Source organism: Typha angustifolia, chromosome 12, assembly GCF_048772165.1.
Source record: "Typha angustifolia cultivar Huaian chromosome 12, ASM4877216v1, whole genome shotgun sequence".
NCBI classification, from domain to species: domain Eukaryota; kingdom Viridiplantae; phylum Streptophyta; class Magnoliopsida; order Poales; family Typhaceae; genus Typha; species Typha angustifolia.
In genome coordinates, this window is record NC_133250.1 from 11,249,976 (window position 1) to 11,276,394 (window position 26,419).

Sequence of the window (26,419 nt, forward strand, 5' to 3'; positions counted from 1 at the left end):
ATAATAAATTATACTCTATTTGTTAAATAAATTTAAAAATAATCTATTTCGATAAAAAAAATATAAAAAAATTCTATTTTGATCAAAAACTCAGTTTTGGCCAACTTCAGATTACGGATCCCGAGGGCCCCTCATCCTTAGAATTAGTGATCCCAGTTGATGAGATGGATTCCTATCTTATCCTTTCCTAAAGAAATATCAACCAATCATAACACTTGGTCGAGGGTGGAATTTCCAATGCAGGAATGGGTGAGCCAGAAACAGTCGTATTGCTGCAACTTGGCATTTTTTATTTTTTCTGCAGACCTACAACTTCACAAATCAACAACTTGCTGATGAATGATTACTTATTTGTTCTCTTGTGAAATAAGAAAATCATTACTTAGTTGATTAGAAGTGGTTGGCTAACCTATCACATCGAATGAGAGCTCTAAATTGAGTACCTATCTCCAAAGCATCTTCTCGTATAGCTTCCTCATCTTGCTTCTTGGCCTCTCTCCCTCTCCCGTTGATTTCTATGGAGATTTCTCATTAAAGTAGCAGGAATGGGTGACCCAGAAACAGTTGTATTGCTGCAACTTGGCATTTTTTATTTTTTCTGCAGAAGTACAACTTTACAAATCAACAACTTGCTGATGAATGATTACTTATTTGTTCTCTTGTGAAATAAGAAAATCATTACTTAGTTGATTAGAAGTGACTGGCTAACCTATCACATCGAATGAGAGCTCTAAATTGAGTACCTAACTCCAAAGCATCTTCTCGTATAGCTTCCTCATCTTGCTTCTTGGCCTCTCTCCCTCTCCCGTTGATTTCTATGGAGATTCTCAGTAAAGTAGCAGATCTTACCCTGCCTCCGTTGTTCAATTCCGTGATGCGGCGGCTGACGTATCCGTTTAAAGCTGGCGACAACGTCAGAGACCTGCAAAACGCCCACCGACGTTTGCTCAACAAGAAGGACGACATCAAAGAAAAGATCGAGATAGCTGAAAGGAATGGCCAGAGACAAACTCATCAAGTACAAGAGTGGTTGGATGAGGTGGAAGCTGCCAAAACCAAAGTGGATGCGATGGTAGAGAAATATGAGCAGAGGTGCATGTGCTTCAAATGTTTCTCACCCAATTGCTGTTCAAACTACACCATCGGCAAAACTGCCGCCGAGAAGCTTCTGGACGTGCAAAGGTTGCTAAATGATGAAAGAGTGGTGGAGATAGCGATAACGCCGGTGCCGCCTCCTGTCCAAGAGGTGCCTGTGTCTACCACAACGACATCATCTCCAAATGCGAATCCAAATCTTGAAGTAGCGCTCCGCTACATTAAAGAGGACCAAGTGGGCATGATCGGAATTTGGGGCATGGGTGGAGTTGGGAAGAGCCACCTTTTGCAACAAATCAACAACTTTTTTGTCGGCGACTCTTCTTTTAATACGGTGATCATGGTCACAGCTTCCCAATCATGTACAACGGCAAAAGCTCAGAAGGAGATAGTCAAGCATCAAAAGCTACAGAAAGACGAAGATGTGTCGTCTCAACGTAACATCATCTTCGAATTCTTAAAGAAAAGAAGTTTCCTCTTGCTGTTGGACGACCTCTGGGAGAGACTTGATCTGCAAGAAGTTGGAATCCCATTTCCGCTCGGCGTGGTGGGCGGATGCAAGCGCAAGGTGGTCTTGACCACACGAACTATTACTGTTTGTGGTCAGATGGAGGTGAGGAAGGACATCAAACTGGAGTGCTTGAACTATGATGACGCACTTAGCCTCTTCTTGGAGAAGGTTGGCGAGGAAACTATCAACTCGAATCCTCGCCTGAAGAGCCTTGCTGAAGATATCGTGGAAGAGTTGGCCGGTTTGCCATTGGCTCTTATCACTATCGGCCGGGCCATGTACCAGAAGAAGGATCCAAGAGAATGGGAAAATGCCATCGATCAACTCAAGAAGTCGCGACTCCACACAGTCGAATACTCACACGGGGATCACGGTGAGAGTACGTTTTATAGATTAAAGTTTAGTTACGATAGCTTGAAATCTGACACTCTGAGAGAGTGTTTCTTGTCCTGCTCTATGTGGCCCGATGATGACGATATCGACAAGGAGGAACTCATCGAATGCTGGATGGGATTAGGCTTATTAGAAGAGTTTGACAGTATGTCAGAAGCTTCTAACACCGGGCACACTCTGATCGGTGAGCTGATAGGAGCATGCTTACTAGAAGAATATGAAGAAGATGATCGTCTAGTGAGAGTGCAGGATTTGTTACGCGATATGGCGCTGTGGATAGCGCGCGACAACGGGAAGAAGAAGAACAAATGGGTCGTCGATGCAGATGAGGTGCCACGTGGAAGAGAAATTTGGCGTGAGGCAGAAAGGATGTCGCTGATGTACAGTGACATCGAAAAGCTACCTGCTGCTGGACATCATCCTTCCAAACTCACCACTTTGATGCTTCGGTCTAACAATGACCTGAGAGAGCTTGGAGATATGCGAGCTTTTGTTGCACTCACGTATCTTGATCTCTCCTACTGTGGATTTGTTGACTTCCCCGTAGAGGTGTGCGGGTTGGTCCAACTCCGATACCTCAATCTCACAGATAATAATGGTATATCGTCGCTCCCCAGTGAGCTTGGATCTCTTGTCAATCTCAAGTTCTTGATTCTAAGGGACACTAACATCCGTATAATACCTCAGGGTGTTATTGCAAAACTCAAACTCTTGCAGGTTCTTGACATATACAAAGCTACCCAAACTGACGATGAAATTTTGACCTATCTGCCATCTCCACTCTTGGAGGAGTTGGAGTCCTTAAATGATCTCAAAGGACTTGGAATTTGCGTACAAGGTATATCACAACTCCATAGACTTATTGAGTTGGCCAATATGTCAATTTGGTGCCTCGCAATCAGCAGGCTGGAGGAATCCACTTCCTTCTCCTTGCCGGCTAGCTTCCTCGGGGACGAGCAAATCCAGATGAACTTAGCTGATCTCCATATTATGAATTGCGATGTGGCCCAGTACATGGTGATTGAAGGTGACCATCGACAACCAGCATGGCAACTCCGAGCGCTTGAGAACCTCCGATTCGATAAGATGCGCTGTTTAGAAGAGATAATATGGAAGGGAGTAGTTCCCAAGGAGTTGTTTCAGGTCCTTCGCTTCTTGGATATCGATTCTTGCGACATGTTGAAGAACATCTCATGGATTTTGCATCTCCCATGCCTTCGGGATCTGCGTGTGTATAAATGTTCTAGGATGAGTCAGCTGATTGCTTCTGAGGCTGACGACAACTCAATCCCTACTTTCCCTTGCCTCACGGATATAGAGTTGAACTCCCTACCGGAGATGGTTTCCGTTTGCCATCCTGCATTTGCTTTCCCGGCGTTGAGCTTTATCGAGATCAGGAGCTGTCCGAAGTTGAAGAAGCTCCCATTCCGATCGGGTAACATCCCAAGTAAATTGCAGTCTATTCGTGGTGAGAAAGAATGGTTGGACGGGTTAGAGTGGGAGGACAACAGTGTCAAAACTTACCTCCAACGTTTCTACGAAGAAAAAGATGAGGAGGATACTTCTACTGAGAGCGAGGAGGAGATTTCTATTGAGAGCGAGGAAGCTTAGTATGTAAGAGGTAGTTCTTTTAATTTCCCTGTTGTTGCACAACTCATTAACCTCCATTATGTAACTCTCTTTCTTCGTTATCTTAATAAATTTCTATAAACAGGGGAAACAGATCGTGTCTTGTCATTCGCAAGAAATGTTATAAATATTGCCGGTATCTATAACTGATCTCATTGCCAACTAATTAAAAAGAGATGGCTCACCTAACGCATGCACAATTTTTAATTCCATTTGCACCAAAACTTAGCTGTCGAATTGAGGACCCCTAGCTTGCAAAAAACAGAGGGGAGGGGAATTCAGAGCACGTCTCATAACAAAAGAAATAAATAAAAGAAAAGACAGAACATCGACAATAATGATGTGCATGTTTAGGAGATCTAGTAGTTGGTTTTCTTGCTGCATCTCGATCCCATTTTTCTCAAACCAGGAAGATAGTGCTTTGACTTTCCACCATTTTCGTTTTTTGCTTTTCTCTTCTTCTATTCGTTTCCGTTTATAGCCATAAGATTTGGTCTGTAGATTGAACTGGAAGGTGGGCAAGAGGTGTGCACGTACCAAGTGATGAGATTATTAGATAATGAGAAGAAGTTGAGTTTCAAAGTCTGTGTTAACTGTTAACTAATTCATCACTAAAGTAAACGTCTCCTTTCCCATGTTGTGAGATTCCGCAAATTTCGGATCGAAGAATTAGATGTCTAGTAGGAAATTAAATGTGACGCCCTCGTAATTACTAGCTTAACCGTATGGTTTTTGTTAGATTTAGTTAGTTGCATATCCATCTCAAATGTGTCATCTCTGAATAACTAAATATATAGGCAGACATTCAGCATCTTCCACCGTTGAAGAGGACATCAGCAATAATTGGCAAGAACAGTTGTAATACGGCAACTTGGCGACTTGCTGACTGTCATCAATTAATTACTTTATCTTCTACTTTTCTAATGTGAGAATAATCTTATCGGCTCTTTGGCAAGATCAATGTGATGTGCTTCCTCGTCTTCCTGGCTTCTGGATCTCTCCCGAGGGAAGCTGGTGAGCTTTTCTTTCTCTTCTTCGATTTTCTTCTTCCATCTTCGAGCTACTTAACAAAAACGTCATCTTTATTTCCTCCCGTTTCTTTTTTTCTCGATCTCTTGCAGCGAGTCATTGATTAATATAGTCGTCATATATAGAGAAGAGAAGAGGAAAAAAAAAGAAAAATTTCCGTCATTGATATATATATATATATATCCATGGAGATTCTCAGTAAAGTTGCAGACGTCGTCCTGTCTCCATTGTTCAATTTCGTGATGCGGCAGATAACGTATCCGTTTAAAGCCGGTGACAACGTGAGAGCAATTGAAAGTGCCACCCGGCATTTGATCACCATGAAGAACGACGTCCAAGTGGGGATCGAGGCTGCTGAGAGGGAGGGGAAGACACCAACTCATCAATTGCAAGTGTGGTTGGATGAGGTAGAGGCTACGAAAACCCAAGTGGATACGATGGTCGAGAAATATAAGCAGAGATGCTTGTGCTTCAAATGCTTCTCGCCCAATGGTTGTTCCAACTATAGCCTCAGCAAAACCGCCGCCAAGAAGCTTCCGGACGTGCAAAGATTGTTAGGTGAAGGAACGGAGATAGCACCCCGGCAGATAGCGATAACACCGGCGCCGGCACCCGTCCAGGAGGTGCCTGTACCTACCACATCGACATCATCTCCGAATGCAAATCCAAATCTTGAAGAAGCACTCTACTACATCAGAGAGGATCAAGTATTGGTGGGGATGATCGGAATTTGGGGCATGGGCGGCGTAGGGAAGACTCACCTTTTGAAACAAATCAACAACTCCTTTATTGGTGACTCTGCTTTCGATGTTGTGATCTTGGTCACAGCTTCGCAATCATGTACAACCGGAAAACTTCAAAAGGAGATAGCCCAGAAGCTGAAATTGCAGCAACATGAGGATGTTACGGGACAACGTGACATCATCTTCAATTTCCTCAAAAATAAAAGTTTCCTCCTATTGTTAGATGACCTTTGGGGGCGACTTGAACTGCATGAAGCTGGAATTCCGTTTCCGCTCGGCATGGTGGACGGATGCAGACGCAAGGTGGTCTTGACCACACGATCAGAAACTGTTTGTGGGCAAATGGAGGTGAGGCAGACGATCAAAGTGGAGTGTTTGAACTACGACGATGCATGGAAGCTCTTCCTGGAGAAGGTCGGCAAAGAAACCATCTACTCTCATCCCCGCGTCCTTAGCCTTGCAAAAGAAGTAGTCAAGGAATTGGAGGGCTTGCCCCTGGCTCTTATCACAACCGGCCGGACCATGTACCCGAAGAAGGATCCAAAACAATGGGAGCATGCTATCGATCTGCTCAAGAAGTCACGACTCGACGACGTCGAAAAGCAGTCACCTGAAGATCTTGAAAACAGTACGTATTGTAGATTAAAGTTCAGTTATGACAGCTTGAAGTCTGACACCTTGAGAGAGTGTTTCTTGTCTTGCTCCATGTGGCCGGAGGATTGGTGGATCAAGAAGGAAACACTCATCGAATGCTGGATGGGATTAGGCTTAATAAAAGAGTTTGACAACATGTCGGAAGCTTACAACACCGGATACACTCTGATGGGCGATCTGATAGGAGCATGCTTGTTAGAACTGGTTCGCGAAAACGATATTAACCAAGATGCTTTTGTCAAGATGCATGATTTGTTGCGCGATATGGCATTGTGGATAGCGCGTGACAACGGAAAGAACAAGAACAAATGGGTTGTTCTTCGAGATGAGGCACCGCGCGACAAACAAATTTGGCATAAGACAGAAAGGATAACATTGATTGGGAGCGATATCCAAGAGCTTCCTCGCTTTGCAACTACACCCTGTTCATCCAAACTCACCACTTTGATGATTCGCCATAACTTGGGATTGAGAGCACTCGGAGATATCCGAGCTTTCGTTGCACTCACATATGTCGATCTCACGGGGTGTGGATTGGTTTGTTTCCCTATAGAGATATGTGGGTTGATCCAGCTCCAACACCTCAACCTTACAGATAATAGTGGCATACAATCACTCCCTGAGGAACTGGGATCTCTTGTCAATCTCAAGTTCCTGATTTTAAGGTATAATAGAATCCGTACCATACCCCAGGGTGTTATCGCGAAACTCAAATCTTTGCAGGTTCTCAACTTATTCCCCGATTTCGAGTATGACAGAAAATTGACCTACTTGACATCGCTGTTTGAAGAGCTAAAGTGCTTAGACGATCTAAGAGGTCTTGGAATTTGCGTAGAAGACGCATCACAGTTCGACAGACTTTGTGAGTTGCCCAATGCATCAGTTCGGTGGCTCAGTATTAACAAGCTAGAGAAATCCACTTCCTTCTCCTTGTCGGCTAGCTTCCTTGGGGACAAGCAAATCCAGATGAACTTAGCCCAACTTTGTTTTATGAATATCAATGTAACACAAATAGTGATTGAAGGTAACAATCAGCAACCGACGTCACATCTTCGGGCACTTGAAGACCTCAGATTGCATTATATGCACTATTTGGAAGAAATAATATGGAAGGGAGTAGTTCCCAAGGAGTTGTTTGAGGCTCTTCGGGCCTTGTATATAGTTTCTTGTCAGAAGTTGAAGAACATTTCATGGATTTTGCATCTCCCATGCCTTAGGGACCTGGTGGTATTATATTGTGATGATATGAGGCAACTGATTGACTGTGGGACGGGCAACCATATCTCTACCTTCCCTTGCCTCTTTAGCATGACTTTGTATAATCTACCAGAATTGGTTTCCATTTGCGAGTCCACAGTCGACTTCCCGAACTTGAACTATATCTTTGTCAAGAGCTGTCCAAAGTTGAAGAAACTCCCATTCCGACCGGAAAACATCACGAGCAAATTAGAGACTGTTGCGGGTTCCCAAGAATGGTGGAACAATTTAGAGTGGGAGAACAGCAGTGTCCAAAATTCCCTCCAGTCCTTTTACAATACTGTTGATGATGAGGTGTGGTTTTCATATCCTGATAAAAAGCTTCTCCGATTCGAGCGTCTACTCCATTCGGAAGAGATAAAAGGGAACGGTGTGGTTCCCAAGGATATTTCTGAGGATAAGGAGGAATAATTGTGAGAGGCAACCCTCATCCTCTCGGTGGATAAATCTGTTGGCGTTGACGACTCCTATAGTTTTCCTCTATATGTGATCTATTATTTTAAGACGACTAATTTTTACGCTTTTGTTTGTTGTTACTTTCTCATCATCTCAATAAAGGCCATTCATTGTATGCCGCAAGCAAGGATCTTTGTAATTCTACAAGAGCAATAAAGTGGTATTGATGTTTTCACTACAGTCAAATCCTTTCTACTGATAATTTACAACCTTTTGATGTTATAAATATTGCTAGTATCTATAAACACCTCATTTTAACGACAGAATTGAGTGCTAATGTTGTAGAAGAAAATTAATCATCTGCAGTCAGAGGGTGCGAGAGACGCCAATTTAGTCGTCTCATTCCATTTCTACTGTGATACAAAACCTGTCAAACAAGTAAAACATTAGCACAAACGATCAAATGTTGCGAGGGAACTAATGACTATTGATACTCAAACGATTGACTGATTAGATTTGACAGAGTTCACCTTACATTCTGGTAAGGGAAGCATACTATATTTAGGTACTTTAATTTGTGAAATATGAATATTTACACATATACAACTTTGTCTAATTAAGCATATTGCTGGAAAATAGAAAACATCTTCAACTAGTGACAACTTCATAAAATATCTTCTGCTTTATGGAAGGTCATTATTGATCCGAAGCATCTCGAGTATGACACTACAACAAACTAATCTTAATATCAATAGTTGAAAACGTCCTGTGGACAGAAATCTCTAGTATTTGACAATCATGATCCTGTATATCTCATAGCTACCTTGCATCTACCTATTTTAAACCTAATAGCATCTTCAATAGTAACTTATTAAGTTACTACAGACTAAGTAAATCATTTTCACAATTTCATCACTTCATGAATATATTCATGTATGTGTCTAGATTTATATTCTATGGGAAGAACATTATAGGCAGGTAAGAACAACAAACTCACCACTTTTTGATCATCTCCCCCTGTGCACAAATACTCATCATTTGGAGCCACAGCGACCTGCAGTTTCAATTTAATTGTATAACTTTAGCGTGGGATAAAATGACTAAGAAAATAGAAAGTTCTATATTGACAGCGAAGCATCATGACAGCTGTAATCTTCAAGAAGAAAAGTAATAGACGACTAAGAAACCAATTAGGCATCTTTATAGTTAATCAGTGAGAAAATAGTAAAACTATACATACTGCATTAGCGCATCTTCTATGGCCAATAACATGTCTCACACAAGGTTGACCAAGGGTAACGTCCCACAGTGCAATGCTAGACATAAACAACCAAGCCGGTCAAGTTATTAACATGTTTGAGATAAAGACAAAAGGTATGAAAAAATAAAATAAAATTCAGGACCATTTACCTCCCATCACCACTAATGGTAACCAATATAGGCTCTGTATGAAACCACTTTGCATCATTCACACCTTGATCACCCTCATCAACATGGCTGAACACAATTCAGAAGTTCAAAATGCGGACTGCAATATACTATAAACATTTGCTAAAATAGATTGGTTATCATGATGCCATAACATGAAAATGCATACAAGATTTCATACCTCTATATCGACATGCAAGAATACATAACACAAAGGACTATGCCCATGTGCTGAGCTTAACAAAGATGATTTAGGAATCAATCTTAATTACTTGTTTATTTCAGGAACTTACCCAGGGAGCTGGCCTGCATGTTCAGCAGTTGGCATTTGCCTCCCATGGCTCAAACAATGCAAAGGCTTAAAGAAACGCATGACATTGCTTTGATGAAATGTGTCCGGAGTCATCCCACTGCGATTCATGGGAAGGAGTCGGGCGTCCCAAACCAAGGTATTATTTGATGTACTCGAGGCAGTAAAATAGGTACCACAGTTACTGAATGAAACAGACGTCACCTGTGACAGAACAAATTTATCCAAAGATGGAAAGCTAAAAAGGTAGATAAAGAGAGAACATCAAAATAGAAATCAATTATAAATTACTGATAAGAACAAGTTAGAATGCACGCATATTCCAAAATAAAGTTTGTACCAGAAAAAACTACCTCATAACTGGATCCCACTGATAGATAATTTATTGCGACACGGGTCCGGATGTCAAATAAGCCAATAGTTCCATCCCCAGAACCTATAAACCAAATTACATAGTAAATTTTAGTCATCTTAAGGGAACATATTAGTACAGATGACTTTCAAGCAGCAGAAAAGAAAAGCAATGCACCTGTTATTATAGTATTGCCAGCTGGATCTATTTTCAATGAAGTAATATACTGTGAATAAAATGTGTCAGTAACTTGTCAACACAGGAGTTTACAGATATAAGTGAAACAACATACAGAATCATTTGCAGGGAAAGTTAGAAATGATTCTGGAGATTCAATGTCCCATAATTGTACGACAGCTGGACCGCCATGCTCACAATCACTTCCACAGGCCAGAAGGTTCTCACTAGAAAACTCCATCACATCAATGGATGGATAAACCAGGTCCTGGGTCCTACATTTACAAATGAAAGAATCCAATGAAAACTCTTTGTTTAGAAACCTTATCACAAGTAGTTTAACTCCATGAGAGAAGCTCAACCTAATTGCATCTGTTAGGACTAAAATTCAAAATTCAAAAAACTATTAGCATGTATTAATAACATGCATTGGCATCTAGACCTTACATCTGAAGAAAAGGAATGTCCATCAAATTAGCACGCAAACCACAAAAGAAAAGGTAGGAAGATACATTAGTATACAAACTCTTTGCAAGAGTATGTTATGGATTACTCAATTGGAGGAATATGCACACAAAACTTGATCTTTCAGGAGGAGAAAGCAGGACAGAGGGCAATAGACTCCACCTTTCAAAAGAACCAGCTTTATGTGTATATTCACCTGAATGAGTAATGCATAATTGACCCTCCTAGTAATTGAAAAACCAAAAAACTGTCTCATTACTACTTATATGCTTTGGGTCATGGGTCATCCGATCTACAAAGTTTGCTAGACATGAAAAAAACAGATGATGAGAAAAGAAAAAAATATATATAAAGATGAGAACCTTAAGTGTGACCAGATATTATAACATCACGGATAATATAAGTCAAACAGCACATGAAATACGGAAATTTAAGCCACTTGAATAAATGTCAAAATAATCATGCATTGCCAAGCGAGCTGAAACATAACAGAATTTCTGATTTAAGCTATGCAGCTGGTCAAGGTACAACTCATATTCAGTCAACTGCTTAGAAAACTGATTACTTTGAAGTATGAAAACATTGTGGAAAAAATAAGCTTAAAAAAATTAAATACAAACATTATCATCATGAAGAAGTTTCAGAATTAAAGAAAAAAAGCATCATTATATGTTCCAAAAACTGAGACGAATCATATAGAAAAGAAAAGGCATGTGCAGGAACTATGTCATGTGTATTGTTAGCATAAAATATGCTCCTTTACCTTAAAATTGAATTTAAGTCAGATGCAAGTTCACCTCTCAGAGCATTCCATAAAAGAAGCTTCCCATCCCCTTTTGCACCACTAGTAACCACAAGACCTGGAAAATTACTAGCACATCAGTTAACATCAAAAGGTATTCAATAATGAAATAGACAATCATGCAGAGGAATATAAACTTCTCCTACCAAGGTGAAATTACTTGGAAAAAAAAAAGGAACAAAAAGGACGAGAGAACAAATAGGTTAGTATCATTATGTAATTTACTAATGTCACTCAAGTTTGTTAATTTAGGAAAAAAAAATCCATCAAGTTTTAACCACCATCAACCTGATGACAATGTCCTTCGAGCTGATTAAACTTATAAAGCAAATGGATTATCTTTTTCAAATACATGAACTGCCATTCTTCAACATGCACATCAACCAAGAACGATTATATATAAACATGAACCAAAGAATATATTAGAACCATGGTGCAGAAACTTGTGATCAACATATGTAAAATGGTCTGGCAACTGAAAGCTCAAGGGATTTTTGCCGACTATATTAAAAGATAGAACACCTAAATTGATACTGTCTGTATTCTCACTGATGAACACAGAAAACAAAAACCATACTTTAAAGAAGAATTCAAAGTCTCACCAGAACTTTCAGGTCAGTATGCATATAAGTATATAAATAAACAATACTGACTACTGCAAGAGCCAGATCTAAGCCAGGAAGGGAAAAACTCGCCTGAGCACAATCTAAAGATGCAAAGCCTCCAATTTTTTTAAAAAAGGGACCAGTTGTGACCAGTTCCCAACTTAGCATCAATCCTATACAAATTCCATGCTGAACCCTGAGCAAAATATAAAGCAAAACAGGTGTTTGCCATGCTTTAGGGTGTTTTCTCATTTTCTGTTCTAACACCATGATTTATGCAAGGTCAATCAGATGGTAAATTATCTGCCAGATTGCATCTTAGGTTCATTCAAAATCTAGAAGAACTTCAATAAGCACCTCCTAAGGAAAAGGTGATAAAGGACAAAAATACTTCAATGCAGGGAGTCATTTTGAGGCACAAATATAATGAAATGACTGACAGTCTCAGCTTGTTTAGCCAATTACTTAACAAGCAACAAACCAAATTATACAATGCATCTGATTGGGGAATAATTTTGGGAAATCTAGACAAAAATATAGCAAAACCTGTAATAAAATTATTCTCTCATAGTATCAGAAAGAAGACCAAAATATAGATGAATAAAATGAAATAGCATCTAGGAAAATAATGTCAAAGATAAAGCCATACATGACTGCCATTTGTTGACTGTCATAGCACTGATTTTGTGTGTGTGTCCAATGGAGGATCGATCATCACCTCCTAGTGTAAAAAGGCAAGAACCTGTTATGCAGTCCCAGACCTGTTTTGTTATATATCAACAACAACCAAGCATTTACTCAAGATGCCTTTATATATTGCCTACCGCAATAATGCTGTGATTCAACATAAAATATGTGTCTTACCTTTAATAAATTTGAACCACAAGAAACCACACTTGCACCTCTCACTGCAAAATCAACAGCCTGGATCTACCAAACATCCAGATTATCCAAAAAGTTACATTCTGTCCAACACCATCTATTTTCAAAAATCAGCGACTCCACGAAGTGAGAACAAAATATCATACCACTGAAAGTTCCCACCTCATGAGATTGTAATGATAACATAACTGATTAACAGAATCACAAACTACAGTATATCAAAATATTTTCATAACGATATGGAATCAGTCAAAACACAAAATTGAGCTAATTACATGCATAAGTGTCAAATAACCCAGAAATTATATGGAGAACACAAAATTGAGCTAATTACATGCATAAGTGTCAAATAACCCAGAAATTATATGGGGAACACAAAATTGAGCAAATTACATGCACAAGTGTCAAATAACCCAGAAATTATATGGAGATAATGAGGTGGCAAAAAAAAAGAAAAAGAAAAAAGAAATCAGCTTTATCTACTAAAAAGAATATTTATGAGTTATATTTGTGGATACCTGAGAATGATGACCATTAAGCTGAATAGCCCTCCCAGAGAGAAGGTTGTAGAGTAATAATTCATTTGGGGCCTGCCAAACAAGACAAAATCTTTAATGTTACATCTTGTCCATGAATTTGCCAGAATAAAGGGCAGAACTGGATACCACTTCTATCTCTACTTTCACAAGAACAAAGGTTCATGTATCAACCAAAGCTAAGAACGATTTGTCATTTAAAACCTTTAGCACGTAGTGTGCAACTGGACCATGAGCAGGCATGTTTTGAATCATCACCGATTACTGACCTCATTAGCGCTGCAAACAAGCTGAGGCAGCCCCTCTGGGTGAAACTTTACATCAAGAACCTTTTGGACACCTTGCTGGAAAACATTAATAGAATTAACTTTCTGTCGCTTCCAAAAAACAAAAGAACATCTCATGTCCACTGGACAAGCATGTTCTTTATTTCATTATCAAACTCACATTAATAATGAAAAAGGGATGAACTGGTCATCTACCATAAATAAAACAAATGTGAGGCAAGAGAGTTTTCCTGAAAGAGAGATAGAATCTTCTGAGTGTTTGTGTGATAATACAAGTTGGACAAATAAAATGAACAACAAAGCAGAACAAATTAACTCGATAAGTTTCTCTTTGGCATCTTGTTTGTCAATATACTAGAAGAAAGATAGCTAACATCTAGTTTAAAATGTGGATGATCAGTTGGACTTACATAACGGCAACTTAAGGTTAAAGAACCAACGAGCACAGAAAACAAAATGAAATCTGACTGAAGTCACGCAACTACTAAAAATTTTTGATAGGGAACCAAACTTCATTGACATGAGACAAAGGGCAATTAAAGCATTCGATAGAAGCACTTTAGAAATACCCATTCTTTTTCTAGTTGCTTTACAGAAGTCGAGTTACATTTGTCAGTAGATGGAAGTACAGGTGCTGAAAGGCTTAATCTTTGATCTTATTATTGAGGCAAAAAGTGGTGTCCAAATTACATACAAGGGAATTTTAATTCTACACTATCTTCAAAAGCCTTTAGCTTCATTTTTGTATTTTGACATGGTTGGGGATATTCAGGATGTCACTAGAACAAAAAAATGAAGTTATAAATCTGTATTTAATAATAACCTGGAAGGCAAGACAAACATGAAACAGCAGGCAACAGATTATTTTGGTACCATTGTAGTATTTTCTATGGGATGGGCAGATATCTGGGTCTGCTTCACACAGGAGGAACTACAGGTGAATATCTCTCTCAGATAGCAAGGCATTGTGAAGGTTGCTACTTGCTACAGGAAGATGGACACTTTTAAAGAGAAAAGAAGTTCACATAATAAAGGAACTGACAAGTAAGATGCCAAAAACTCTATTTTTTTTATAGCTCGTAGGACATAGACCAACATCTGAGACATTCAAAAGCTCCAAATACTATTCAATTGCGAGGACATTAGCCAGCCGGCATTTGAAAGAATAGTTGCAATTATCAACGAACTAACAAATATTATGATTACTGGCTCACCAATGGAATTATGCAGTGGCCTATTTAACTTTCACATTCACATTTCTCCTTCAGTAATCACCCGGATCGAATGTTTGCCAAAAAATTTGCTTACAATAATGTTAATTAGATAGTTAGCCAAGCTTCGTAGTTTTTATTACTTCCATTGGACAAGAGTGACACTATAACAAGCTTATGAGTTTCACAAGATATATCAGATTTGAAGTTAAATGAAGCCGCTCCCTCTAATACTAGCCAGGATTTCTCCAGACAGTTCTGTAACTGGAATCATCAACTCTAACAGTGTAAACTCATAACATAAAAAGTTTACATGATCAGAAAAACCAATGGAAACAGGAAGCCATCAAAAAGAAAAAAATAAATTAAAAATCAGACTATTCAAAGCAATCTCTCTCCAATCAATGCATGTGAACAGTGATAACTTAAGATGTGCAATTGTGCATACCCTGACATTAGGCTGTGCAACAGCTGCACTAGATGTATATGCACACCAAGTAGGAAACCATGATGAATAACTTTTTCTTTTGAGAGTTACAGCAGGCCCTTCGAACTGATTTCCAATTGATCGCCAACCTATTATTGAGATTGCAAATCAACAACTAAAATATTTACTACCATCCAGAATTTTCCTTTAGCTTAAGAGTTTAAATAATTCCTATTCTCATAAAACAAAGAAAACAAAAAATAGGAAGAATAAATGATAAACATGCCTTCAAGAAATGGAGCCCATCTTTCCCGATTCTTTCCAGCATAACCACCATGCGAGCAAATCAAAGGCCAGCTAGTACCTTTTTCTCGCCCCTGCAGACATAAAAGAATATTTCTCTTGAAAGATCTTTGTGAAGATGGTGAATCAGAATCTCTACTCCAAATGTTGGGTTTCCTTGCTTCTTCGCAAAGTGATGTCGAAGGCTGATCAATTTGTATTTTCTCTGTCAAAACATTTGGTTCACAAATGTAAAACTCTGTTCAATATCAAATCCATCTTCTATATGAACTTTCTAGCTACAACTTAGCAAGCACATTATGATAAGAGAATCATGTTTCATTAACACAAATCTAACAAATGTAATTCATATGGCATATAATTTCCTCAAATAAGGAAAAATGACATACCAGATGAAGCTTCACAATAAGACCATGCAGGAGTAACAATGATAGGATTTCTCTTTATTTTCTGCCTAAATTTTTTCTCTAACAGCAGTCTAGGCTTAGATTGTTCAGTAACAGGTACGCTCACCACATCATGAGAATGTGATACAGCTTTAGGCATAACTCCAGGGCATATATCATTTCTGCCCACAGCAGACAACTGACAGCTGGTACTAGTTTCAGGCCTTTGTTCAACTATACATGTTCGGTGAGGATCTTTGGTGTCAATTGTAAGTTTTTGCTTTGAGAGGGCACTGATTAGTTGGTTCTGCAAATCTGTCAAACTAATCATATCAAAGAGTATGGAAGCAAGAGCTTCACTATATATAATCAATGAGGAAACGAAAATATTGTCCACTTACAGGTTGTATCTAAGAAAAGCTTCTTTCTTTAATTGCTTATTGTCTCTAAGTACTCCACCTGGATATCTGGCTGAAATATCTAATTCCAGTGAGGAACATAAACAACCACGAATAAAATATACATCTGAATATGTCTAACTAAAGACCACACAAAATCTCATACATGCAATAGGAGCTTCTTTTGTTGTCATGCCACCATTAGCAGCCCTCACAGAAGCCCTAGCTGCCGAGAGTTGCAAGCCCTGTTCAACCAAAATTCAAGTCAAGTACGGTAAAGCATGTGCAGTATTTCCAACAAAAATATTGTGAAGGGAGTGAAGAGAGTTGTCACCTTTGGCAACTTGCCCTTCTTCTTGAGCAACTTTAAATGCAACCTCTGAATGTAGTGTATCAAATGGTACCGAGAATGCTTCTGAAACAACCTTTCCATGACATCGGGATTCGCCGACAGCCACTCTGAGATATCCTTACCGCTGATCAGCACATCTCTATCCAGCGACTCCAACCAGCTGTACACGGGCTTCCACAGATCCGTGCGCTGGAATCGGTACGGAAATTCCACCTCGTAGCTCTCTTCCACCTGCAAAATCACCGTACTCCACTGAATCGGGAGAAGGGGATCAATTCACGGAGGAGAGGGGGAGGAGGAGGGAAGCACCTTAATTGAACTCGAAGCGCGGTCGTCGATGGAGAGGAGTATCTGGTGGAGCTGGTGACGAGGGATGGATCGGAGTTCGTCGGGGATAACGGCTTGGTTCGAGTCGATCCAGGAATCCATCTCAGTCGAAGTCGGGACGTGGCTCTTCGGGAGAGTGGAGAGCCAAGCTCCAAATACCTCCTGCCATTGATGCGGAGGGCGAGAAGGAGAAGGGTTACTATTAGGGTTAGGGATAGAGCTAGGGTTTTGGACGCGAGGTGGGAGAGGAGCGTCCGGTGGAAGAACTCGGAGGGGAAGCGCCTCCGACATTTCGGAGAGAGAGAGAGACCTCTTGGGAGAGTTTGGGTAACGTTTAAAAAGCTTTCGACACTGGACGAAGCGGGTTTCGATATTTTAGACCCTTTACCCGAATCCGGATCAAGGGACGTGTTACGCTAAAGACTTACCCCATGAAGAGAATTTCTAACCCGACCCGCTTAGAAACCTGGCACTTAGGGATGCACATCTAGGCCGCCCACCCAAAATAGCTCAACCCGGCCCAAAGTTTATTAAAAATATATATATTATTTCATATATTCTTAGATTTCTCCCCCTTCTTTTCATTCTTTCTCTTAATTTTTTTGTATGAATAAATTATAAATTACTCCAGTACGGTTATGCTCACCTCCTGAACTTTCATAAGTATTAAATTCACATTCCTATAGTCTAAACTAATATGACCACATAATATGGCCGATCTTGCCGTTTGAAAATGCATTTCTAAGATATGAATTTATCCAACTTATGTATTAGTCAGTAACTTGGGTTCTTAATGAATATTTGATATTTATTGATTTTTATAAAAATAATAATAATAATTGCTGCTCAACGGCAGCACAAGGCGATTCCTTTGCCACGTCAGCCCCACTTATATTGAGAACATGTGAATTTATATTAGAAGAATATTTTTCGGATTGGGATCGGAATAATTCGGCCCAAACCCGACCCGGTATCTCCCTCCACCCCATTTTCCCAACACTGCGGCCTGCCACACCTCAAATTCAAATCCAATTTCAGACGTTTTGCCAAATTAACCCCTGTCATTTCAAAATTTCCACGAGTTGCCACCCATTTTTAGTTTACATCGATTAGCTCCAGCCCTCAGGTACAGCATCACAGTCCGACGGGTTCCAGAGCGTTACACCAGGACTTTGTAATCCGAGCAATTCGGACGGAATCGTGTATATCGATTTCCGAGACTAGCAAAGTCCACGCGGCTGACTCCGGTTCGTCACGAGCGCGTTGTGGTGCGACCGATCTCTATTTAAGACTACCAACCCAACGGTGTCCGCCTATTGGTTTTATCTCTCTCGTCTCTCTCCTCGGTCTCCTCCGCTGCGGGAGGAAGGAAACCCTAAATGCCTCATTGTCTCTCTTGAAGGCTTGGGGTTTTGGGTTTCTCGTCTCCGATTCCACCTCGAGTACTACTTACGTTGCTTTCGGATGCCTTCCAGGTTCGGTTTTTTTTTGCCCATTTATCGTACGTTTATCGAGTGTTAGGGTTTTTCGAAAAGTTTGATGGTCTTATAGCTAGATGATAGGTTTTAACTTATTTGAGTTGATTTTAATTGTTCTGCATGGTTTGATCCGTTTCTGGAGGTTCGGTGTATCTTGAGAACTAAGTTTCTGGAATTTATGCAAGTGGTGATAATAACTGTAGGGGACTCTGATATAGATTTTAGATGTGTAGAGTGAGATTGCAAGTCAAGAAATGGATTAATTTGGGTTGAGAAGAGAGCTAGATAGCTTCTGAGAGATTTAAGTTGTTCTATAAGGCAATAGCATTCTGAGCGAATGTTCTTGTTGTTGCTATTTACATGGTTTAGAAGATTGAGGAACAGAAACGTTGAGAAGATATATGAGTTTGTTCGATTTAGTAAGGCTAGTCATCATGCATGCGTGCCTGATAACAGGTACCATTATTAAGAGGGGCAATTTCAGACTCTACATTGGAGCAGTATTTTACATTTATGGTGTAGGAAACTAAAATCTATGTTGACCTTAACTTAACACCACCTGCAGAAAACTAGCAAAAATGGAGAAAATGGGGGAAATTTATTTCCCCCAATTATTCCTAAAGTTTGAGCAGAAATTTATGGAAATGCTTTGCTACCAACCACCCTAGTCTAGATATACGTTGTCTTTCATCAGATGATCAGAAATTGGACAGATTTTTTCTTTAAATATATTTTGAATCTATTAAGCTGATTTATGGGAAATTTTCCTCCAATTTTAACTTTTAAGTTCAAAATCTTTCTTCTGATTTGACAATTTGGGGGCCAATCAACAACAAAACCTCCTCATCTCCTTCTCTTTCCTTCCCCAGCTCTTGCTTAAGTTTGAGACTTAGAGACCCTTTGCCTAGAATGGGTGGCAGGTGCGCTTAACCTCTATTGACTGGCATGGGATAATATAGATTGCATTGACACCACTCAGTATAAGTTCATCTCATTTTGGCAAGTTTACTTGATATATCTTTAATTTTTTTTCTTTTTAAGTTTTCCTATAGATTTGTCGGGCTGAGCAAGTAATATATTGAAGAACAACTCATCAACATATGGGCCATGATTTTCAGAATGCTGATGTTTTCTTTGTATTGTTGTCAGTTCTCTCCCAGCAAGCAAGATGAGGTCTCTCCATTGAGCTGTTTTGTGAAGTCTGCTGACAGGCTTGATTTCAGCTGACATTTTTAAGACTGTAGCAACTGGGAGTGGTTTGATAGCACACATGGTTTCTTCTATTTATAGCATCCCTCTACTTTAGCGGTAGATCATAAGTCGTGAATGCTGAGATATTCTCCTTAATTCAACAATGCAAACAAGGAAAAAGACCCAAGCAAGAAATGCATCTAGAGAGCATGCTAATCCTAGAACTTGTAGACAACCTAAAAAGGTGACTGCAGCAGCTGAAAAGAAAGTTACAGATCTGATTACATCTTCTGCCAAGAAGCAGAAATCTGGTCAGTGCTTCTCTCTATCTCATTTAATATCGTAATGATCTAAAAGAGATTACTTAGCTCCATTTGAAAGAGGCCCACATACATTAGAATGCAACTGTGTCCACATCCAAAACCAAATTTTAAGCCTTATGCTACAGTGTTGCAGGTTTTGTTTCTTTCCCTGATTTGTTTAGTTATATCTGTTCAGTCTGGCATCATTGCATGGGGTTGATGACACTTCTAGAGTTTCTACTCTTGACATTGGTTTGTAATTTCATGACATTTGGTGGTAAATATAAATCTCCATGTGACGTGCAGCAATAGGCCTTAAAAAGAAAAATGGATCGCAAGATGCAGGAAGGAACCTGATGTCTGGAAGTGTTGTAGCAGAATGTGAGAGTGAAGGTATTCTTGTGACAAACGAGGCTTCCCTTGAACCTAAGGTTGAATACCGCTTTCTTTTTATTTAAAAGAACAACATTTTCCTGATGTTGGTGCACTTTTGTTTTGCTTATCATATCTCAATATCAAGGTTTTGTTGGGGATTCTCTTAGAACCTAAATAATGCCACAGATTGGTAACTTTATTTTTTATATTCGTTTAAGTCTGTTGGGTTTTCCCTTATAATCCACTTCCCTGTTGCTGTAAAACCATTATTTTGTTCCTTTTATCCCAGGTAAATTGACAACACTATTTTGCGATAGCAATTGCTGATGCTCAGCTCCTTATATGGATATTCTACTGATTAAATGTTCCAGTCTTTTACATTTTGTGATACAATTTAACTAAAGTTTTGACTTTTTAAAAAATGAGATGTTTTAGGATACTGTCTGTTTTTTTTTTTTGGTAAAAAATCGGTAAAATTTATTACCTCAGAAAAGAAGAAACACAAAAGCCTCAGGTATCCCAACAGGTAACAAGGACGTTTTCTATATAGATATTCTAAGAGCCCAGGTGGAATCAACTCTACCCAAATAATAGAGAAACTTTGAGAGCTGCTAATTGGTTAGCTGCCTTTGGCAGGATACTATCTTCAATTATCTGTTTTGCTGTTTGTAATAGAACTAGTGGGCCAATAATTTTAGGACACTTGTTTTTGTCACAGAATTTCATGCTTGAATGTATATATTTTCTGAGTATGTGCAGAGTTTAATTTTCTTACTCCTAATTGAATCTGTGGCAGAAATCTGATGACAATGCAATGGAATGTGCACGTGGATCCATATTTTCACCTGCCTTTCATTATACTAAGGAAGATGATGGTGACATTTCTGGCAATGGTAATGAATGTTGAATAATGGATTAAAAAGTTGAAAATTTATTGCTTTATGATGATAACATCTTTATAGTCAGTAATGTTTACCAATGTAAGTGGATTATGTTTTTATACACTTTGCATAGCCATACATGACCATTTCACTCGGTGTGAAATTTTTTGAGACTTTTAGGCCTATTTCTGTTATGACAATGTCTTTTGTCCTGCTAAATATGGTCATAGTCGCCTTGTGGTTCTTTATAGTGTACAAAACTGAAAAGGATGTATGTGAGCCTTAAAGCTATTAGTTTAGATATGGAAAGCGTAAATAATAAGACTAACCATGAACTTTGGGTGAAAAATCAGAAGATGTGAATTTAGAAGTCTTGGTATGGTGAATGTTGTTTGTTGTATTTGATACACGGAAAACTTTGAAACTTCGTTTCTGACAAAATTTTAATTCTTTCTTTATTTAGTGGCCCATTAGTCCTTTCCTTTTTTACAATTTCATGAATCTCCAGCTGTACTTGTTATTTTAACCATCACCTTACAATTCTGGGACTTGGCGTTAAGTTGTGAAGTATGGAGCGAGTATTCTGCAGACATTTTTACTGCTGAGTCAAATTTAAAAAAAAAAATCGGCAATGTCAAAAGTTACAAGAACCACACAGTAAGATAAAATTAGCAAATTGAAGTAGCAGCACACCTTTCCTATCCCTGGTATCATAATCTCACTTTAATTCTGATGCATTGTGGATGCTGGATTGTCATTAAAAAAGTACCAGATGATTGATCAAAGTGTTTAGGGAAATGATATCTGAGCCTTGAGACTAGATGTATGTAATTTTTTTTTCCATTATCCTGAAGTGTTGAATTCATTATTATACCTGAAATCTGCAGCTAGCGGTGATTTGCTTACCAAATGACAATGGTATGCTTACTCATCAATGGTGCTGTATTCATTTTTAGTATGGTGTTGGCTCTTGATGGAAGTAATTTACAAGGCGAATGCGAGAAACTTGCAAAAGCTTTTCCTCCTCTATAATTCACTAATCCATCCGGCTTTCAAGTTTTTAAATTTAATCAATGCTTCTTTTGCTTAATTGTTTGATATCTTATCTCTACTTTCATCTTTTTGCAGTTGACTTCATGGACCAGTTCAAGGATAGAGACCAAATAGATCATCATGATTTCATAGCTGAAGAAGCAAATCATGTAAACTCATCATTTGAGGATGACTTTAGTGCCTTGGGAAACCTCTCTTCTGAGGTATCAGCTATATATCTTGCGATGCAGCATTCTAAGTTGGAGTGCATTGATGAGCAAAGTCAAGACTCAATGTCAACAGATGGTTGTGTAGAGCCTGATGAAACTGATGACTTAGATGATTTTGACCCGTACATGTTCATAAAGGATTTACCAGACTTGTCAGTTGTGGTTCCAAAATTCCGGCCCATGCTTCTTCCAAAGCAAACACGGAGTTGCCCTTCAACTACCCTTGTCCTGGATTTGGATGGTATAATACATTTATACTTTTAGTGGATAATGCTGCAATCTTATAAATTATATTGAATTTGCAATATGGTGATTGAATAATATCCAATTACTTACATGTTTCAATATCAAATTATGTTGTGTTTTTTGACAAGTTTGATCAATATATTTTGAATTTATGTGTAGCATCCTTTTATTTTTTTTCTAGCTTAAAACTGGGTAAGTTCTATAAGTACTATTGTCTAATTTTCTAGTGTTCCAATAGGATTTTTCCTCTGTTTATTGTAAGAAAATTATGAGATAGTTTCTTTCATTAGCTTGGAATTGTCCTGATAATAGATTGACATATCCTTACTTTTTTGGCATGCTATATGCTAATTGACAGAATTAGCATGTGCTGGCAATCTCCTTTGCAAGTAGACTAGAAATGGCTGCATCACTGCATACCAAAATTCTAGGGCGCATCACATGTTGATGCAGTTTATTTCCTCCATGTTGATTTATTGAAATGTTGAGGATTATCCAATAATGATTGGGGATACAATTTAAATCTGAATTTAGCATCTGTGCTTCTTCTTCTTTTTAACTTTTACATAATTGAGCAGTATGATAGGATTTTAGACATTTGGAACCATTATTTGACACATTTTAATATTTTATGCTTTCAGTTTGTACTCAATTTTGTTTTGTATAGCCGTGTAACTTAGTCTAGACTTCAATTTTTTGCCTTTGAATTCTCTTAATATTTAAGCTTATCTTTTAACTATGTTATAATGGCAGAGACATTAGTGCATTCCACCCTGGAGCCATGTGAAGATGCCGATTTTACATTTCCAGTTAATTTTAATCTTAAAGAGCATAGAATCTATGTAAAGTGTCGTCCTTATCTCAAGGACTTCTTGGATAGGGTTGCCAGTCTATTTGAGACGATTATTTTCACAGCTAGTCAAAGTATTTATGCAGAGCAGCTTCTTAACATTCTTGATCCAAAAAGAAAGTTATTGCGTCACCGTGTTTACCGTGAGTCTTGCGTCTATGTGGAGGGTAATTACTTAAAGGATTTATCGGTTCTTGGCCGTGATTTGGCTCGAGTTATCATCGTCGACAATTCCCCTCAGGTAATATTATCTTATCTAGTGGACTTCTGCAAGAATGTTGTCTTCTATGTTCTCTTTCCTATCTGCCTACTAAAATTTCATTTTCTTTGAGGATTTACTAAAAGAAAGTCTATATTAGTCAGCAGTTTCAGATCTTTATGATCACTCTAAATTTGTCAAAGTTCTATAATGAAAACAAAAAAGCCATAAGTTTGTGTTTTTAAGGGCATAAGTTCATGTATATGTATTTGTGGCTTCTAAGTTCTGTATGCCAGATTTGTTAACTGGGTTATACTTGTATGTGGAATTTCATCACTTTCATTTGGATATTACCCATGATGCTTGTTGTTGGATTGACGTGAAAGAAATTGATTTATTGATATTCGTCTCTGTTTCAGGCATTTGGATTCCAGCTAGACAATGGTGTTCCAATTGAAAGCTGGTTTGATGACCGTAATGATCGGGAATTGCTTTCATTGCTACCGTTCTTGGAAAGCTTGGTTGGTGTGGAAGATGTTCGGCCACTGATAGCAAGAAAATTCAATCTCCGCGAGAAGGTAGCATCTGCAGCTTGTCTTTCAATTGACTTTGGAACTTGAAGTGCCATTCTTCAGGTAGTTCTAGATGGCCACTGCTATATAGAAATTTTCTTCCCCATGTTTGGCTTCCCTCGCTTCTACTATTTTTCTGCTGCTTGTTTGAACTCCTGTACCATTTGGTATGTTTATTTTATCTTAGTGCGAGTAGTGGGAATCTCTTGTAAGCACTAATCCGAATTTATTCAATAGAAATGCCAAAATTTTGAGTTGCAGATACAGTAGTAAACTTTTGTTACGGTCTTGTTGTGATCAACTCGGCTCTTTCACTTTCTCAGGAAATCTTTTATCATGAAATAAAATACAAAGCCGCGTCTCCCCCATTTCATTTTGTGTCGGGTAACTATCATTTGCCCGGATTAGGTGGAAATCACTGAAGGCCTAGTAGCGGAAATCACGAGTTACAGATACATGCAAATTATTCAACTCAAAATCATTCGACATGTGATCACGACCGGCCGAAGAAAATTACGACACTGGAGTACTGCCACCCCTAAAGACCGTCATCAAGCTAGATTTCAAGCAACAATATCAAAGCAGCAAGATTGGGTGCTATTAATGCCAATCTGATATGATGGTTGATCCAACGGATTAAAGTTTGGCAAAGCTATCCGGCCTAACAGTTTCCCCGCCCCTAGATCAATTAGTTGGTGGGTGTTTATGAATTATGATTGTGTCGCGAATTGGAAAAATGGCACGACGAGGGCCGCTACGTGTTTAAATCTCGAAGAAGGCGTCACCTCCCTCATGCACGATCACATACGTTGGATTATTGCACTCAAGGTCGCCGTCAGCTTGGTGCTCGTGCTCTTCGGGGAGAAGAAGGTCTGCCGTCAGATATTCGCGGATTTCGACGAGCTCATCGCGGAGGTGACCATGGACTTCGTTATGGAGCTGCTTCGATCGGCGAAGCGGATCGCCACCTAGCTTGCAACAGCTGCCGGAGAAGCTCTTCCACATTCTGGGCATGTACGAGACACTCGTGAACGTCAGGCCCGGCCTCCTTGCTCTCTTCTCCGGCGCCGCGAGGCCGACGACTGGATCTTCGCCGTGCTAAGGAGCTCAGTGAGGGGCATACTCGAACAGCTCGGGAGAATCTTATCAAGGATGCCTCCACTCTCCAGTGAGCTTCTCGAGTTCGGCGAGATCCACAAGCCAATCCGGCACCTCTTAATTTCCTCCTCCATGACGCCATCTAGATGATCGAGACTCGAGAGAGGGTCACCGTGACCCCATTTGGCCGTCACGTCATCGTCTTGATCTCCCATCTAGAAGCTGAACTCGACGAAAAATCTGAACTTTACGAGCATCCAGGTCTGCAGTGCTTATTTATGACGGATAACGTATCGTACATAGTTCCAGAAGGTCAAGAACTCGGAGTTGAGAGGACCAATGGGAGATGACCGGGTCCAAATTCGACCGGATAAAATCGAACAGTACATTGATATCTATCGCACCGTTTCCTAGGATTAGCTCGTCCAATCACGACGAAGGTCGAGGACTCATAAATAAAGTTTCCAAGGTGGAGTTTAAGGAAAAGATTCAATAGCTTTAATTTGTACTGTGGAGAGACATTTCTGATATGCTAAATGCCAAATGAGTGAAAGATATTGAAAACAATCTTCAATAACTTACAAACAAATTTAAATAGAATAATAATAAATTAAGATAAATTAAATATTAGCAAAATTAATATTAATACTAAATAGGAAACGCTCACAAAATGCAATTATGGAACGTAGGTGGGAGTTTCACGCCTGTGGGGAGAGTATAAATCCTTTTCAGGCATTAACATTCGAACGCCCAAACACATTAAACTTGATACTCTTGATATAAGCTAAACAACACCAACGTAGACCAAAAGTTCCAGACCCCGGCTACAAGAGAAGCTGAGGATGGCAGTATCGAGCAAGGTCGTTCCTGCTTATAAATTATTTCTCAGTAGATTTGGCGGCTATTTGACGTTATTTGAGGCTTACCCGGAGGAACGTAGAGAGGAATTTGTCAGCTCTTTTCGTAGAGTGAACAGTGAAGTGGTTGCTGAGACAAGTTTTGATTTAGCA

The 26,419-nt window shown here is 39.2% G+C and overlaps 4 protein-coding genes across 6 annotated transcripts; 3 read left to right on the top strand and 1 right to left on the bottom strand.

The window, feature by feature from the left end:
• Positions 1-3,721, top strand: LOC140771695 (probable disease resistance protein At1g61300). Its single transcript, XM_073113305.1, has 2 exons — positions 1-606; positions 771-3,721. Exons 1-2 carry the CDS (start codon positions 546-548, stop codon positions 3,608-3,610), a joined length of 2,901 nt encoding a protein of 966 aa, XP_072969406.1. The 5' UTR covers positions 1-545; the 3' UTR covers positions 3,611-3,721.
• A 780-nt stretch (positions 3,722-4,501) lies between these two features.
• LOC140771947 (probable disease resistance protein At1g61300) lies at positions 4,502-7,797 on the top strand. The gene is made up of 2 exons (XM_073113797.1): positions 4,502-4,642; positions 4,750-7,797. Exon 2 carries the CDS (start codon positions 4,843-4,845, stop codon positions 7,720-7,722), a length of 2,880 nt encoding a protein of 959 aa, XP_072969898.1. The 5' UTR covers positions 4,502-4,642; positions 4,750-4,842; the 3' UTR covers positions 7,723-7,797.
• Positions 7,798-7,930: 133 nt separating this feature from the next.
• LOC140771948 (uncharacterized) lies at positions 7,931-17,254 on the bottom strand. 3 transcript variants are annotated; one of them, XM_073113800.1, is made up of 20 exons: positions 16,938-17,254; positions 16,611-16,859; positions 16,443-16,521; positions 16,280-16,349; positions 15,882-16,201; positions 15,476-15,697; positions 15,211-15,338; positions 13,534-13,608; positions 13,247-13,318; positions 12,711-12,776; positions 12,496-12,607; positions 11,203-11,299; positions 10,090-10,249; positions 9,975-10,023; positions 9,799-9,881; positions 9,429-9,649; positions 9,118-9,204; positions 8,948-9,023; positions 8,705-8,761; positions 7,931-8,134 (listed from the first exon to the last, which is right to left on the bottom strand). In XM_073113800.1, the coding sequence occupies exons 1-20, from the start codon at positions 17,244-17,246 to the stop codon at positions 8,060-8,062; spliced, it is 2,607 nt and encodes an 868-aa protein (XP_072969901.1). In that variant the 5' UTR covers positions 17,247-17,254; the 3' UTR covers positions 7,931-8,059. The 3 variants fall into 3 exon arrangements, with proteins under 3 accessions (XP_072969901.1, XP_072969900.1, XP_072969899.1); XM_073113799.1 differs by having other exon boundaries at positions 12,711-12,770; positions 16,280-16,358; XM_073113798.1 differs by having other exon boundaries at positions 16,280-16,358.
• A 1,016-nt stretch (positions 17,255-18,270) lies between these two features.
• Positions 18,271-24,571, top strand: LOC140771951 (uncharacterized). The gene is made up of 7 exons (XM_073113804.1): positions 18,271-18,430; positions 19,583-19,935; positions 20,233-20,357; positions 21,098-21,194; positions 22,311-22,685; positions 23,444-23,781; positions 24,159-24,571. The coding sequence occupies exons 2-7, from the start codon at positions 19,788-19,790 to the stop codon at positions 24,357-24,359; spliced, it is 1,284 nt and encodes a 427-aa protein (XP_072969905.1). The 5' UTR covers positions 18,271-18,430; positions 19,583-19,787; the 3' UTR covers positions 24,360-24,571.
• The last annotated feature ends 1,848 nt before the right edge of the window (positions 24,572-26,419 follow it).